Source organism: Photinus pyralis, unplaced genomic scaffold (genome assembly GCF_008802855.1).
Source record: "Photinus pyralis isolate 1611_PpyrPB1 unplaced genomic scaffold, Ppyr1.3 Ppyr1.4_LG1, whole genome shotgun sequence".
NCBI classification, from domain to species: domain Eukaryota; kingdom Metazoa; phylum Arthropoda; class Insecta; order Coleoptera; family Lampyridae; genus Photinus; species Photinus pyralis.
In genome coordinates, this window is record NW_022170249.1 from 15951293 (window position 1) to 15966610 (window position 15318).

The 15318-nt window shown below is 41.0% G+C and overlaps 2 protein-coding genes across 8 annotated transcripts; both read right to left on the reverse strand.

Moving 5' to 3' along the window:
- Positions 1–535: 535 nt before the first annotated feature.
- Positions 536–5041, reverse strand: LOC116172497 (collagen alpha-1(II) chain-like). Of its 3 annotated transcripts, none has more exons than XM_031489737.1 (11): positions 2599–5036; positions 2367–2550; positions 2241–2321; positions 2081–2188; positions 2008–2034; positions 1880–1960; positions 1648–1833; positions 1409–1598; positions 1093–1360; positions 807–1043; positions 536–754 (listed from the first exon to the last, which is right to left on the reverse strand). In XM_031489737.1, exons 1-11 carry the CDS (start codon positions 2803–2805, stop codon positions 662–664), a joined length of 1662 nt encoding a protein of 553 aa, XP_031345597.1. In that variant the 5' UTR covers positions 2806–5036; the 3' UTR covers positions 536–661. The 3 variants fall into 3 exon arrangements, with proteins under 3 accessions (XP_031345597.1, XP_031345589.1, XP_031345604.1); XM_031489729.1 differs by having other exon boundaries at positions 2596–5036; XM_031489744.1 differs by lacking the exons at positions 536–754; positions 807–1043 and having other exon boundaries at positions 1220–1360; positions 1407–1598; positions 2596–5041.
- A 1168-nt stretch (positions 5042–6209) lies between these two features.
- On the reverse strand, positions 6210–15042 carry LOC116172428 (collagen alpha-1(I) chain-like). Of its 5 annotated transcripts, none has more exons than XR_004145661.1 (32): positions 14932–15041; positions 14624–14872; positions 13493–14567; positions 13364–13444; positions 13148–13276; positions 13005–13094; positions 12875–12955; positions 12604–12825; positions 12461–12550; positions 12343–12414; positions 12124–12297; positions 11979–12068; positions 11864–11926; positions 11629–11814; positions 11491–11571; positions 11372–11434; positions 11137–11322; positions 10999–11079; positions 10865–10945; positions 10678–10815; positions 10566–10619; positions 10325–10510; positions 10173–10262; positions 10032–10085; positions 9863–9976; positions 9578–9814; positions 9333–9522; positions 9017–9287; positions 8732–8968; positions 8554–8675; positions 6372–6649; positions 6210–6322 (listed from the first exon to the last, which is right to left on the reverse strand). XR_004145661.1 is itself a non-coding variant. In XM_031489644.1 (31 exons), exons 2-30 carry the CDS (start codon positions 14852–14854, stop codon positions 8580–8582), a joined length of 4743 nt encoding a protein of 1580 aa, XP_031345504.1. In that variant the 5' UTR covers positions 14855–14872; positions 14932–15041; the 3' UTR covers positions 7909–8396; positions 8554–8579. The 5 variants fall into 5 exon arrangements, 3 of the variants coding, with proteins under 3 accessions (XP_031345504.1, XP_031345512.1, XP_031345524.1); XR_004145659.1 differs by lacking the exons at positions 6210–6322; positions 6372–6649 and adding exons at positions 7909–8116; positions 8165–8396; XM_031489644.1 differs by lacking the exons at positions 6210–6322; positions 6372–6649 and adding an exon at positions 7909–8396.
- Between the last annotated feature and the right edge of the window lie 276 nt (positions 15043–15318).

Consider the following 15318-nt stretch of genomic DNA (forward strand, 5'->3'; position numbering starts at 1 on the left):
TAGAATCCTTTCTGAATTCAATACAAATTGAAATTTTGGTACAACGTAAAATTATAAAATTTGTGCCGGCGCCTTTACAACTTACACAGCTTTTAAGGTTTAATGTTGATACTATTTTATTTATTTTTTATCTTCTGTATTATGATTTTTTGCGTTTTTAAGGAGACAGTCAACCTTTGGTTCCTGTTCCTTTGTTGAGTATCTTTATTTTCTATTCTTTAGTATTCAATTTTATGTTGTGAAAGGATTTGGGGATGATTTTGTCCTGCGAATCCAATTGCAGGTCAATGAGACCATAACCATATGTATCTAGTTCGGAAGGCATTCTTTTCCTTTACTTTCTTATTCATTTAAAGGTTGATTTCTCTATGCAAATGTTATAGCTAATGTATCATTCCTGTTAGCATATGAAATAGCACTACTATAGTTACCTATGTAATTACGCTCACGCATTACCATTCGGTTAGGTTCATAATTTGTAAGGACTATTTTGACGGGGGTGTCAGCGAACTTGATTATGTGTAAGAACAGGTAATTCAGAAAACAAGAAATATTTATTTATTTGTTAAAAAATCCCATAAAATTATGAAAAGGTAATCTGTGACTCCTTAATTACTTAAACTGAACACGAACTGGCCCTTTTAAATAATTAAATCATGTACTACTCCGATCGCACATAAGTAGGCAGTATTCCTTGATCATCACAATAGAATGGATAAATAATTCTTTTTCTACCATCGACAATTAAAAGTTGCTGAAAAGATTGAGTAAAATTCCTTACTGTTGGTAAACTGTGAATGACAAACCTCATTTTTGTAATCGTACGTGACCGCAGTAATACCGCCGGTTTGTTCAATTCCTCGAATATGCAATTCTGTGACATTCCTTGAGAGAAAGTTGATCGTCAAGTTTATTTCAATTTCGAAAGTTGGAGAAAATTGGAGAGTGTAAAGGGTTCCAGCTGCGATAAACATATCAATAACGTGTTTATTGTTTAGCGGCACTTCCCACGTATACACGACACTCATATCATAGTGATCAATCTGAAAAGCTTACGATACAGTACTTTTCGAAGTTTGAATATTTCAGTACTTTCATGACTATGGTAGAATCCGAATCTGCGCGAGAAAAGATAGCCCACAGACCGTTTTGGTCAATGCTAAAATCAACGTAGTTGTTACCACTTAGATACAAAGGCTTCATTTTGCAGTTTTCGAATCCTGGAATCAAAAGCGAAGCAGTCACATCATTTCTGAGATCGTATCTAATGATTTTGGGTATTCCACTCATTTTGTAAAATAGAAATCCATCATGTACTACGAGCGAGTTACCATCGACGGGTATCTCGAGGTTATGAATCCTGAAAAATTAGTTAGGTATTTGAGATATTTATAGGAAACGTATACACCTTGACGGGTTATTCAAGGTTAGCATGGTTGCGTCCTGAAATTCCAGTAGCTGCGTATTGTCGTGGGTAGTTGCCCAAAATCGGCCAAAGTCAGACTCTTTGGGAGGATTGGAATCGATCATAAATGCTGTATAAGATTCGTCGGCAGAGCCAAAATACTCTTTTTTTCCAATTGTAAGTGATACGCAGTCTTTAAATGAGATAGTTGTAAGCGGAGGAATTACGTGCATATATCGTACCTGCACGTGCGAATCTGATGGTATCTTCGGTTAAACTGTTTTCAATTCCAATATCGTCGAGCTCCTCTTTGCACGAATTACATTTACTTGGCGATCCAGGTGGACCAACTGGTCCCGGGTCGCCTTTCGGGCCACGCTCCCCAGGCAGTCCGGTACTACCACGAGCACCCCGTTCCCCGGGTTGTCCTACAAAGGCAATGTACCCTCTTCCTTCCATGCTTAAACACATTACCGACTACACCTGGTTCCCCTTTCACTCCATGATCGCCTTTAGCACCTACCCATCCGACCTCTCCTTTATCGCCCTTTGGCCCTGTTAGTCATTCAAAGTCAACAGACTACTGACAGTCTACCACTTACCTTCGACTCCCCTTGGACCAAGTAGTCCTGTTACCGCAATATTATTTAAACAATTGTAGCGATTAATAATTACCAGGCAATCCTGAAAAGCCCTGCTCTCCTTTATCCCCCTTGGCCCCAGGTACTCCGTCGCTTCCACGGTGCCCATTTTCACCTTTCTGGCCTGGGATTCCATCCATCCCTGTTAAAAGTCTACTCTATCTCCCGTTTGCGTTTTTTAAGCTCACTCATACCTGCGATACCAGGAAATCCCGCATTTCCAGGTGGGCCTACTGGTCCTACGCTACCTGGTAACCCACTTGGACCTTGCAAACCTATAATTTTTAATTAAATGATGTAAGTTAATTTATGTAACATACCGGGGGGTCCCATTGGTCCTTCAATACTTTGTCCGGCAGGACCAGGTGGGCCGGGTGGACCAGAAACTCCTGTAGGACCATCGAGTCCGGTTGGACCGGGAGGACCCGGCGGCCCGGGAGGACCTGGAGGACCCACTCGTTTTTTGAATGGCGCTACTGCCCTACGCTTTCGGCTTTTAATGTACTGAAATTAAACGAACAGTTAACAGTTTATAATTGTTTTACTCACAACGACGTCACAAAATCGTCTCCAGTTTTCTTTGTCGTATATCAACTGCCTGAATTCTTCTTTGCTAACACATTTCCTAGTCACACTGTTTTGCACATCGTTTTGAACCGATTTGTATATGAAAAAACCTATTAGTATCTCTAACAATAACATTGCGATCACAAAACATGACGTGAACAAGATTAACTTATTTGATTGAATGGCGCTCATCTTTAGCTCACCGAGTTGAAGGGATTTATCAACAATTATCACTTCCAAACGTATTTAAATGATGTGCCCCCCGGATGAATTTATCAATACCGTGAATAATGTATAAATTATGCTTACACGTCATTGAAAAGGTTTGATAAGACATTTATTACACAATACAACTGTGACTTCAACCTGCATCCCAATTCATCCGCTGGCTTGAAGATGCAAAATTGTGGATAGGATAAGTTTAACTAGAAGAAATAGTTTGTAAACGATTTCAGTTAGGACATACTGCTATCTATTGATGGACAAAGGACCAAAGGCTATGATCTATTAAACATGTCTAATTGCTATAATAAAATTTAATAGAAAGCGTATTTGATACACAGTTACGTCGCCATAATTATTATCTAATTAAAATAGCTCTTTTGAAAACCGATTAAAGCGAAATTGTCTGAAATAGGTGACTTCCAGTTTGTACGCAATACTTTTCAGGCAGTCATGATTGTCGCCTCAAGATCGGTATTCCAATTTAAGGATATGGAAACGCAATGGCGAACGCGGTAAAGATCAAAGGGATTGTCGGCATGGAATCTTTCCAATTTGAGCTGAACCATGTTCTAGGAGTCATCCGTAATTATCATTATACAAATTGCTTTAAAGAAAACAAAGATTATCCTCATTAATTTATTACATTTACAACAAAGTTTTGTCAACAATTGTACCAAAATAACCACTATTTTTGCTACTTTGAAACAATGGTTTGCTGACAAACAAGAGTAATGGAAAAACGGAGTTACAAACTGGTCTAGCAGCATTTACAAAGTCTTGAACCAGGCGACCAAATTTAATTCGCTCTTATTCGCATCATTGCTTCGATCATTATGCCTCTGCCCTCGTTTGTAAAAATCAAACACTTACCTACGGTAGCGAGAATCAGAGAAATGATATAAATATGAAGAAATATCGATAGCCAATGTGAAATTCATACGATAGCGTTTATGTGAATTACTAGGGCACTTTGGACGCCAAACGTTTTGAATTAGTTATACGAAGTTCTCTTCAAAAAACGTCGTTCTGTCAGGTTAATGCGAAATTACTTGACTTAATGTAGAAATTGAACTATGGCATTTACGGTAAAGCTATCCCAATAGGTACTTTTAATTACAGTCGACGAATTATGTTTTGTCTACCAGCGGAGTTTTGAAACAAGCTCTGATAGTGTCCGCTTTCTACTAAACAGAGTATCGCTACCTAAATTTAACGGAAACCTCCGTGATTCGTTGCAATTACGGAAAATATAATTTTTTAGATAATAGTTGTACCTCTAAATATTGTAAAAACTATTCCTACGTTTGATGACAATTAGGATATATCCGTTCAAGCTTTATTGGATAGATATAACCATCATAGATCACTCGAGACGCCGTGTTGGAATGAAATCCAGAATATTCCCGGTTTAATTGTGGAATCAAGTGGTGAATTACGTAAATCGAAATCGAGGGCGAAATCACGTCTTGAAATGACTAAAATTGAAAGATGCTTGGGATTTCGTTCTTATAATATTAAATATTATCTAGAGGTTACTTGGATTTATTAACTCGCAAAGCAGTTCTTCCCAGTGGCATTCGTTGCTACAACCCCAATAGCGTCATGCATTAGTTAAACGCCATCGCTTATGTTTTAATTGTTTATCGTCTGGCTACGGTATTTTAAATTTCACAAACACCACTATTTATTGCACCTCACTTCACAGTATTCTAACTTCTGGTTTCCAGACTTCTACCACAACACTAAATTCTACCACAAAAAATGCAACGGATTCAACGGTTACCACTTGCAGTTGTTACTCTGCTCCACCGTTACGTTAAGAATTAAAGATAAATTCGGACATTTTCATTGTGCTAGAGCTTTGATGGATCCCGGAAGCCAAGTTTCTTGTATTGCAACTCGTTTAGCTGACAAACTCAGGTTGCTTTTTATATGAATACGATACTTGTACACCGCTATACTGGGTCCGGTGAAATACGCTAACACTCGAGAAAAGCCTCGAGAAGAAGTTCAATTTTATTTTCAACTTTGAATGAAGTTTTGGAACAATTCTGGAAGGTTGAACAAATAAATATTGCTGTGTTTATTTCGTCTTGCAGGATGAAATTTTGGAAATCTTAATTAAGATGGACAGGGGAGGCCTCCTTTTTATGTAATTCACTTTCATAATTAAATTTTTTTAATTTGTCGTTGGTCCATTGTAACGAGAAAGCGGTCAAAGTTGTCTTTGTTTACATTTTATTTTTATTTAACGTAGAATTTCCGGTTATTTTGTTTGCTTTTATCTGTTATCATTGTAAATGCTTAATTTAATTGACAGGTGGATGTGATTTATCACCTTTTCTTTGTAGTTAAAAGAGATGAATTTTTATTTTTCCTAGTAATAATGTCTGATAAATAATTTGTTTAGTACAATTATTCGAACTCTATTATTTTGGTCTTTTAACGTAAATTGAGAGGATATTTTCTGTTACCAACTGTGTATGATTGGTTGTTATAATTTTGATTTTCGTAAGAAGGGTTTCGCCTTAAATAGGGTTTGCACAAGGATAGCGTCGCTTTGAGCAGGAGTCAACGAAGAACTAAGTTTGTTGGAAGTTTGAATTCAGCTTTTACGCTAAGTTCAGGGCCCAAGTGCGGTCAATTTAAAATTCACTGTACGCACAGTTTACGCCGTTACGTCTTGTTGAAGATTTAATTCGCTTTATGGAATTTTGTGAGTAGAACTATGTCATTGAAAGTAATTAAGTTTTAATTTTAGTCTTTGTGCGTGTTAGAATTAAATCGCACTTTTGTAATTTTCATTTAATTTCCGTGTGTTTCATTCTAACGACTTCATTTCTAATTCACCTGTGTTTGGATTGGATGCTTGCCCAAGGTCCATTTTAATTATTCAAAATTTTGACAGGTTAACTGAGAGCAGAGTTGAATCTCTCCTCTATGCTGGGGAGAAGTTTTGTGCCGTGATAATAAATAAAGAGCTAGCTCGGTTTTTGTGTTGATGTATTGTGTACGGTCTTTCTGGCCTACGGACCAGTGCACGCAGCAATATAAATTAACTTTAACTTAAACCGGTGACAATTGTGGATACCGGCGGCAAGGGACGGTACACTGGGGCGCCACCAAACCTGCTTCAGAGAAAAAGGAAGCTTTAGAGATCGAACAGGCACATTGCAGGTGGTCACGATCGAAGAACCTAAAAGCAGAATTACGACACACGCAAAACAACCATCTTCCTATCACAAACAATAAAGCATAAATCAAATATAGGAAAAACGAAACAATACCCCCCTTATATTAGAGAAAGGAAAATAAGCAACAATCAAAACGATTTCCACTAAACAACTTTGTTACCTTTTATAAAATTCAGCCACCTCATGGAGAGACCGGCGTTTTTTCCAGAGCACACAGCGCAGTCGATTGTTTACATCCAAAAATTAAAGTTGATCTATTTAATTGCACGGGCTACTCACGTCCTAAAAATCTGTAATTGGTCTTGAAATTCAAATTAAACTTCTATTAAGACCACTCACGATTTAATCGGATGCTGTTTGGTGCAACTCATTTAATTAACAACGGTTAATTATCACAGTTTTAATGCTCGTTTTCATATACCATTGCTCATAGTTACTTAACGAAGACGAAATATTAATTTTTATTTGTATTCTACATGGCAAACGTTTTCGAATGTAAGAAAAATAATTTAATTATTCCCATGGGAACAGCTATAAATGAAACAATTAAATACGGGCTTTTGTTTTCCTTATCGGGGGCTCTACAACCACTTCTTCCTACCTTCTATTTCTAGCTCCTAAAACAGAAATAAATATTTTCGGACGGACAGCCTTCGTAACGAAGATAGCATCTGTAATTGGGCGCAAGTCTGTTGAGGGCCCAGAACAAGAGAGGTATAATAAATAAATAAATAAATTCGTTACACTTAGGACAGTCGATATTGCAGACTCTAGCGGGGATAGAAATGATTTATATAAAATATTTTTCATTTAATAATGCTATGCACATTTTCTCATAATTGTCCCTTAAGAGTGAAGATTAGGGCAACTAATTTTTTTTAATAGAAACCTATACTTTGTATTAACTATTCTTATTCTACACCGGAAAGTAATAAACTTCCGGGAGAAATGGTTTTCCCTGCACTATTTTTATTCCAAAAGCGAGATTTTTGGTTAAAGCTAATAAGCTGTTCTGTCAAGAATTTGTCGCATATTTTAAAATGTAGTAGCACATAAGAAAGTGACTTATAATTGCCCAATCTATTACTATAGTGTAGAAATTATTGCCTCTCTCATTTATAGATTTTTTTAAATTGAGAACAGTGGCCTAACATTAAGCTGGAACCTCCCAAATGGGCTAAATGTCTTTAGGCCCGAAGTAAATTACAAACGAGGATTGTAGCATTTTTTTGCTAATTCATTATTAAAAACCTCTACATCAGCAATTTTTTCAGTAAATTATAAATTTCAAATTAATTACTTACAACAAGAGAGGGAAATAAATTCATTGCCACAGTGGTTTTAATGCCAATGACTATATATTAATTACCTACTAAATGACCAGTTTAAAATTAATAACTCTATAGATAACCGGCTGGATAAATTGAAACGGTTAGGAATGCCATTTACCTATAAGGTAAAATTTATGTTACCCATTCTATGATATTTATGCTAAACCATTATCTTACTTTAATTGCTTATAGTAAATTACAGGTTAAAAATTAGAAGATCAGAAAATAGTGTAGTCGCAAAGTAAAGTGTCATTGTATGGTATTGAATGATTTTGATATTGCACCAATAATAAAGTCTCGAATAACAAGAATCATTGGAAAAAGAGAATGTGAAGTATATTTACAAAACCAAAAGAAGGTGCATTTGAAATTTTAGTCTGTCGTCATCTTATTAATGATGACATTAATTTTCGAGAGTATTATCGCTTGACGCCGGATTTGTTCAATTATGTAAAGACAGATATATCATTGAAGGCAATATTTTCATGTGTCCTGACAAAAGCCATCAGATCTCACCATGTTCAGCATCTTCTTTGTGTTTACAGTTTTCTATTCCTTTTACTCACTCGCGATTGAGTAAAGTTTCTCTGGGGATCCCGGAGACAAGAGTTTTTCTTATAGGACTACAATCTACCTTTCTTCCTTGCCCGCTATAGTCACTGTTTGATGCGCAGCTACAAAATTTGGGATGATTGAACGATGTTTTGGAAGAGGATGTAAAATTTGACACTATTGCTTTTCAATATTCGAACTCTGCAGAACTTAACTTAAGTAAAAATGATATGGAGCTACAGAATATACTGCAAGTTTCAACGCTGAAACTGTGATGGATCCAAACGGGCTTCATCTCTCTGACAGACGACGTCTGGGTGTCCTGCACCCCCATTTGAAGATTTGTAAATTTTGGTTTTAAATCAATTCGATTTTCAGCGAGATTACTGCAATCAAACACCAAGGGTGTCGTGCACACATGGCAGGGGAGCAAATTCTCAAAAGTTCTCCCAAACTTCATTTTTACTGCGATTAATTCTACCTAAAATACTAAATGTTTTAGATTTCCTTTTAAAAATGGTACAATGCCGTTTGGTTTTTTTATTTATAGTACGCAGTAGTGTGTAAGCTAACATCACGATAAATGCGTACAAATCCTTTTAATACTCGTATGATAATGTTATCACAATTATAATTACCGGCTATCATTACTGGATGCCAAAAACTACCGTATACGTGGACGGTAAAGGGAACCACCTTTTTTGTCCTGGCAATAAAACGGATAAATCATTCTCTCCTTGCCATCGACAATTAAAAGCTCCTGCAAAAGCAAGCTCTACTTAGTTTGTCGTAGTTAGATGGATGGCAGTACTACACCTGATACTTATGATCGTAGGTGATGGAAGTGATATCTCCAGTCTGTTCAATTCCCATGATATTGACTTTCGTAACATTGCTAAGTATCAAGTTGATTGCCCAACTTATTTGTATCTCAAAAGTTGGTGAATAATCCACAGTATAGACAGTTCCAGATGCAATGAACATATCGATATAGTGCTTATTACTTATACCAATTTCCCACGTGTAAATTACGCTCATATCCAAGTGATTTATCTACACAAAAATCAATTTTCAGATTTAATCTCAGGAACAATTAAGTACCTTCGCAATCTCTGTCGACTCTTCGCGCATGTGAGAGAAAATAGCCCACAGGCCATTTTGGTCGACGCTGAGATCAATATAGTTAATACCACTAAGGTACAAAGGTTGCATTTTACATCTTGCAAATCCAGGTATTAAAACGGAAGTTGATTTTCCACTTTCCAAGTTATATTTAATTATCTTGGGCACTTGTCCACTCATTTTGTAAAAGAAGTACCCATCGTACACCACATGTGAATTTCCGTCAAACGGAATAGCGAGATTGTATATTCTGAAATATTATTAGCGCGATTTGGAATTTTAGTTAGCTGCATACCTGGACGGAAGATTAGAGCTCAACGCAATCGAATCTTTAAATTCCCAAAGTTTCATATTGTCACCAGTAGTTGCCCAAAATGTACAAGAGCTATGATTCACCTTTTCTTTGGGGTCGACCATGAAGGAGGTGTAAGTTACATTGGCAGTGCCAACAGAGCGTCTTCCTCCAACTCCATACATTTTGCAAGCTTTTGATTATAAGGTCATGTATTATGAAAATGGACTTATGAAATCTTACCGTACCTGAACCACTTAGTCTGAATTTTGCTCCTGTCCGACATCGTTTACCTGCAATGATTGGGGACCGCATACTTTTCATATCACAAGTACCATGCGAATGTGAGTGCTTCGGTTTAGCGGTTACAGCAGTTGAAGAATTCGTCACTTTAGCGGTTACACCTTGTGCACCACGTAATCCAGGGGAACCTTCCCGTCCAGGTTCTCCAGGCAATCCTCGTGCACCTGTTTCTCCCGGTTTTCCTTTAGAGAAACGGTAAAAACTTTGGAACCATACAACAAAATTCTTACCTGCTACACCCGGGCTTCCTATTGGGCCCATTGGTCCAGGATCCCCTTTATCACCTTTTATGCCATAAGCGGTTTTGGCTGTTTGCCCTGGAGCTTCCGGAGTGCCAGGGGGTCCTGATAAGAAACAATTACTTTTACAAATTTCTATCACTATAATATCCATTTTTACCTGGGCTTCCTGGATTTCCTTTATCACCTTTTTGTCCAGGTAATCCGTCTTTCCCTTTAATACGCAGTTAACATTTTAGAAACAAATGCTAGCTAGCCTATACTTTGCAAACTATAATATAATAAAAAAAGTAGTGATCACCTGGTGGACCGGCGTCTCCTTTACTACCCGGTGAAGCTGGCGGACCAGGGGGACCCACCACTCCGTGCTCGCCGGGATTCCCTTTGGGGCCTGGTAAATGAATAAACGTTAATTTCCAGGTGCTCCAACCTGCCAAATGAAACTAAACCTACCTTGCTGCCCAGGTGGTCCTGGTTTTCCAGGTGGGCCAGGTTGTCCATAAATTGGTTTAATATTTCCGGATCCCTCCGTCCGACCTGGTGGCCCGGGTGGTCCAGGAGGACCCGGCGCCCCATTAATTTGCTGTGCGCGCCCAGGTTCTCCTTTATCTCCTTGACGACCAGGTGGACCGTCCTTTCCTTTGATAATACGCAGTTAATGATTTAGAAATAAATGACATTTCATCTAGAGTACCTGATTTTCCTGGTAATCCATCATCACCTTTAACGCCGGGGGCGCCGCGCACACCTATATCGTGCAGAAATAATGAAATAAGAAAATAAAAAAAACCGTGGACCAATTATACCTTGCTGGCCAGGCGGCCCTGGCGGTCCAGGTGGACCTGGCGGTGCGGGTGGTCCAGGAGTACCCTGTGCTCCTTTAACTACATGTGCATGGGCAGGTTCTCCTTTCGGTCCTTGTGATCCGGGTGAACCGACCTCTCCTTGTATAAGACACAGATAACATTTTACAAACACAAGACTAAATTTCACCTCGTTGGCCTGGAGAGCCCTTATCTCCTGGTTTTCCCGCTAACCCATTTTCCCCTTTCCCACCGGGAACGCCTCGTTCACCTATATCGTACAAAATAATAAAATAACAAAATAAACAGGTCTGTTATTGTCACCTGGTAGACCAGAATCTCCCTTTTGACCATGCACACCAGGGGGGCCTACCGCACCTTTCTCGCCTGGATTCCCTTTTGGTCCTGGTAACCCCACAAAGAGTAATAGATGGATTACTTGTCCTATGTAGCTACGCTTACCTTGCTGTCCAGGATGTCCTGGCTGTCCAGGTGGGCCAGGTTGTCCATACATTGGTTTAATATTTCCAGATAAAAGTGCTTGTCCTGGTGGTCCTGGGTGCCCGGGTGGTCCTGGAGGACCTGGTGCTCCATTAATTTGTTGTGCATGACCCCGTTCTCCTTTTTCTCCTGGTGGACCATCTTTCCCTTTAACATTTCACAATTAAAATTTCAGACAGGAGAAAATAAATTTTACCTGGTATGCCTGGTTTTCCCGGTGATCCATTTTCCCCTTTTCCTCCGGGAACGCCTCGTTCACCTATATCGTAAAAAATAATAAAATAACAAAATAAACAGGTCTGTTGTTATTTTCACCTGGTGGACCAGAATCTCCCTTTTGACCATGCACACCAGGGGGGCCTACCGCACCTTTCTCGCCTGGATTCCCTTTTGGTCCTGGTAACCCCACAAAGAGTAATAGATGGATTACTTGTCCTATGTAGCTACGCTTACCTTGCTGTCCAGGTTGTCCTGGCTGTCCAGGTGGGCCAGGTTGTCCATACATTGGTTTAATATTTCCAGATAAAAGTGCTTGTCCTGGTGGTCCTGGGTGCCCGGGTGGTCCTGGAGGACCTGGTGCTCCATTAATTTGTTGTGCATGACCCCGTTCTCCTTTTTCTCCTGGTGGACCATCTTTCCCTTTAACAATACACAACTAACATTTCAGACACGAAAAACTAAATTTTACCTGGTGTGCCTGGTGTTCCCGGTAATCCAACTTCTCCTTTTCCGCCTGGGGCACCTCGTGCACCTATATTTTTGAAAACATAAAATAGCAAAATAAACAGAACCGTCATTGTCACCTGGCGGACCGGAATCTCCGTCATTACCATGTGGACCAGGGCGACCTACCGCACCCTTTTCACCCGGATTCCCTCTTGGACCTGGTAACCCTACAAAGGGCAAATTTGGCAGATTGTCCAGTCTGTCCCATGAAATTAAGCCTACCTTGCTGTCCCGGAGTTCCAGGGGGTCCAGGTTGTCCGTACATTGATTTAGTATTACCGGATACGATTGTCCGTCCTGGTTCCCCGGGGGGTCCGGGGGGACCCGGCGCTCCCTTGACTGCTGCATGCCCACGTTCTCCTTTTTCTCCGGGTGGCCCAGGAAGACCGTCCTTACCTTTAACCCACAGCTAATACATTACAAACAAAAGCTAAATTTTACCTCGCGCGCCTGGAGAGCCCTTATCTCCTGGTGGTCCCCGTAATCCATCTTCACCTCTTCTTCCGACAGCACCTGTATCACGCAAAAACAGTAAAATAAACACAATTTCCATTCTCACCTGGTGGACCAACAAGCCCATCACGACCTGGCAAACCAGGCGATCCAGGAGAACCCTTCTCTCCCGGATTCCCTCTCGGGCCTGGAGACCCTATGTAATTTAAATAAAGATAATTCTTTTGTAAAGCGTGAAATCGTAGTTACCCGTTGGTCCCGTGTGGCCTATGGAACCAGGTGTTCCGGGTGGTCCAGGTGGCCCCGCCCGGCCAGGTGGCCCAAGCTGTCCATAGAGGTGTTTTATATTTCCGGATCCGTGTGTAAGTCCTGGTAGTCCTGGTGGCCCGGGTTGTCCAGGACGACCCGGCTGTCCAATAATTTGTTGTGTATTCCCAGGTTCCCCTTTCTGACCTGGTAGACCCTCCTTCCCTTGAATGGTATACCATTAGTATTTTGGAAAAGAAATACAGATCTTCACCTTGTGGCCCTGGAATGCCCTTGTCTCCAGGCTTGCCTGGTGTTCCATCTTCACCTTTTCTACCGGGAGCCCCTCGTTCACCTGTATCGTGTGAAAACTATAAAATATCAAGACAAGGTGATCCTTTCACCTGGTGCACCAATACGACCTGGCGAACCTGATGGTCCAGAAAGGCCTACTGCGCCTTTCTCGCCAGGATTTCCTCTCAGCCCTGGTAACCCTATATAGTTTCATACACAGTATGAAAAGAGTAAAGAGTGAAATCTCATATACCCGGTGCTCCTGGCTGACCTGCGAAACCAGGTTTTCCTTGCTGTCCTGGAGGGCCAGGTGGTCCAGTAATTTGTTTGGCATTCCCCGGTTCACCTTTAGGTCCTGGTGGTCCAGTTGAACCGTCCTTCCCTTTAAAGCGCAGTTAAAATTGTAGAAACGAAAGACAAAATGATAAAGCACAGTTAAAATTTTTGGAACCAATAGAACAAACTTCACCTGGTAAACCTGGAGTGCCTTTATCTCCTAGCCTTCCCGGTAATCCATCTTTGCCTTTTTCTCCAGGGGCGCCACGTTCACCTGTGCACAATCAATAAAATATAAATACACGTGGATTCGTTAACTTACCCGGTGATCCTGGTTGCCCTACGAAACCTGGGCTTCCTTGCTGCCCGGGTGGTCCAGGTGGTCCTGGCTGCCCATAACTTAAAGTATGTCCGGTTCTTTGTGCGAGTCCTGGTGGTCCTGGTGGCCCTGGCTGTCCCTGAGGACCAGGTGGTCCAGTAATTTGCTGCAAACCTCCAGGTTCCCCGTTATGTCCTGGTGGTCCTGGCGGACCAGGCGGCCCAGGTGGACCTGGTGTTCCGGGCTCTCCGCAATTAAGTTGATCTTGTGTGGGGTTTTCAGATCGCCCTGGAGATCCAGGTGGTCCAGGTTCACCAGGCCGTCCAGGTTGTCCTGGCTGTCCGGGAGGTCCAGGAATGTGGTATGTGTCAGAATAGTCTTCAGCAACTCCAGGAGATCCAGGTGGGCCAGGTTCACCGGGACTTCCTTGTGCTCCCGGATCACCAGGTCGCCCAGGTTCTCCTGGATCACCAGGTCGTCCAGGTTGGCCAGGAGGTCCTGGAATGTTATGACGTTTTCCTGAAGAATCAGGGGGCCCTGGTGGTCCTTGTGGACCAGGCGCTCCACGTTCGCCCGCCCGGCCAGGCTCACCAGGTTGTCCTGGTGCGCCAAGTTGTCCAGGTTGTCCCGGTTCTCCAGGTTGTCCAGGAGGTCCCGGTTCTCCTGGAATCCCACGAAATTTGTACTCGTTATTTACGCCTGATCCAGTGTCTCCAGGTAATCCAGGTGGACCGGGTGGCCCAGGTTCGCCGGGGCGACCCGGTTGTCCTGGTTCTCCGGGATGCCCAGGAAGGTTATACATTTGATTATCAGTTGCCGCAAGTCCCATGTATCCAGGTAATCCTGGTGGTCCAGGTGGTCCGGTTGGCCCAGGCTCACCAGGTAAACCAGGCGGCCCGGGGGGCCCAGAAGGTATGTCATCACTATTTACGGCGGGTCCTGGCAATCCAGGTACTCCAGGTGGACCCGGCGGTCCAGGTGGTCCAGGTTTCTCAGGACAGGTAGTCACCGGGGCCGAATGTTTGCGATTGTTTCTTAATTTGAAGGATATAAATCTTCGGTTTCTGCTTTTGGGGCGCTGAAATAACATAACGTGTTATTATAGGCACTCTCGATTGCTATGTAGATACTTACATCATTAATTTCAGTAGTCTCATACATTTCTGTCCAGTTATCTTTTTCGGTAAGTACTCGCTCCAGTTCCTTTTTGTAAATTTCTTCACGTACCCCATTCATGAGCTTGATTTCAATTTCACTTTTAAGACTTTTGTAGATTAGAAAACCTATTAAGATTTCTAACGAAAAGGTTATGGCAGCAAAAGAAATTGAGGACCGTGTTGATTTAACTGATTGAGTAACTTTCATTTTTTTAATTGTGGGTTGCTAGAAAGACAGATGAATTTTTCACAAATGTGAATAAGGAATATAAAAGTTATTCTTACACGTGTCTTAAAAGGAAATTGATCTATAGGTGTTGTGCACTTCAATTTAACACCTAATTTGTGAAAAAATCTCGTTTGCAGTTAGTTAGTAGTTAAGTTGTATCGGGCGGAAAATTAATTTCAAGCAGGCTGCAACTCGAATTCGCATTACAAATCGATTAATTACAAACGTTCTAACCCACATCTCTAGAGTAATTATCATAATGGATCACGACAAATTTAGTTTCAATACATTAACTATTTATTGTACGGAACGTGTTTTTAGAAAATAGCTTGTTAAAGCTTTCTTTCGAAAACTAGATTTGTTGGAGCATCTGTGAAAGGCGGGGCCCGCTTTTTGATTTTGCTTAGCGCGTTTGACGCCGGATTCCGCAATTAAGCTTCTGC

Coding starts and splice junctions, on each gene's coding strand:
- LOC116172428 (XM_031489644.1), bottom strand. CDS start 14,854: ATGAAAGTTACTCAATCAGTTAAATCAACACGGTCCTCAATTTCTTTT. Junction 11,815..11,863: donor GGGAACACCAGGCACACCAG/GTAAAATTTAGT, acceptor GTATTGTTAAAG/GGAAAGATGGTCCACCAGGA. Junction 11,080..11,136: donor AGGACATCCTGGACAGCAAG/GTAAGCGTAGCT, acceptor TGGGGTTACCAG/GACCAAAAGGGAATCCAGGC.
- LOC116172497 (XM_031489729.1), bottom strand. CDS start 2,805: ATGAGCGCCATTCAATCAAATAAGTTAATCTTGTTCACGTCATGTTTT. Junction 2,189..2,240: donor GGGATTTCCTGGTATCGCAG/GTATGAGTGAGC, acceptor GACTTTTAACAG/GGATGGATGGAATCCCAGGC. Junction 1,599..1,647: donor CATCAGATTCGCACGTGCAG/GTACGATATATG, acceptor TCTCATTTAAAG/ACTGCGTATCACTTACAATT.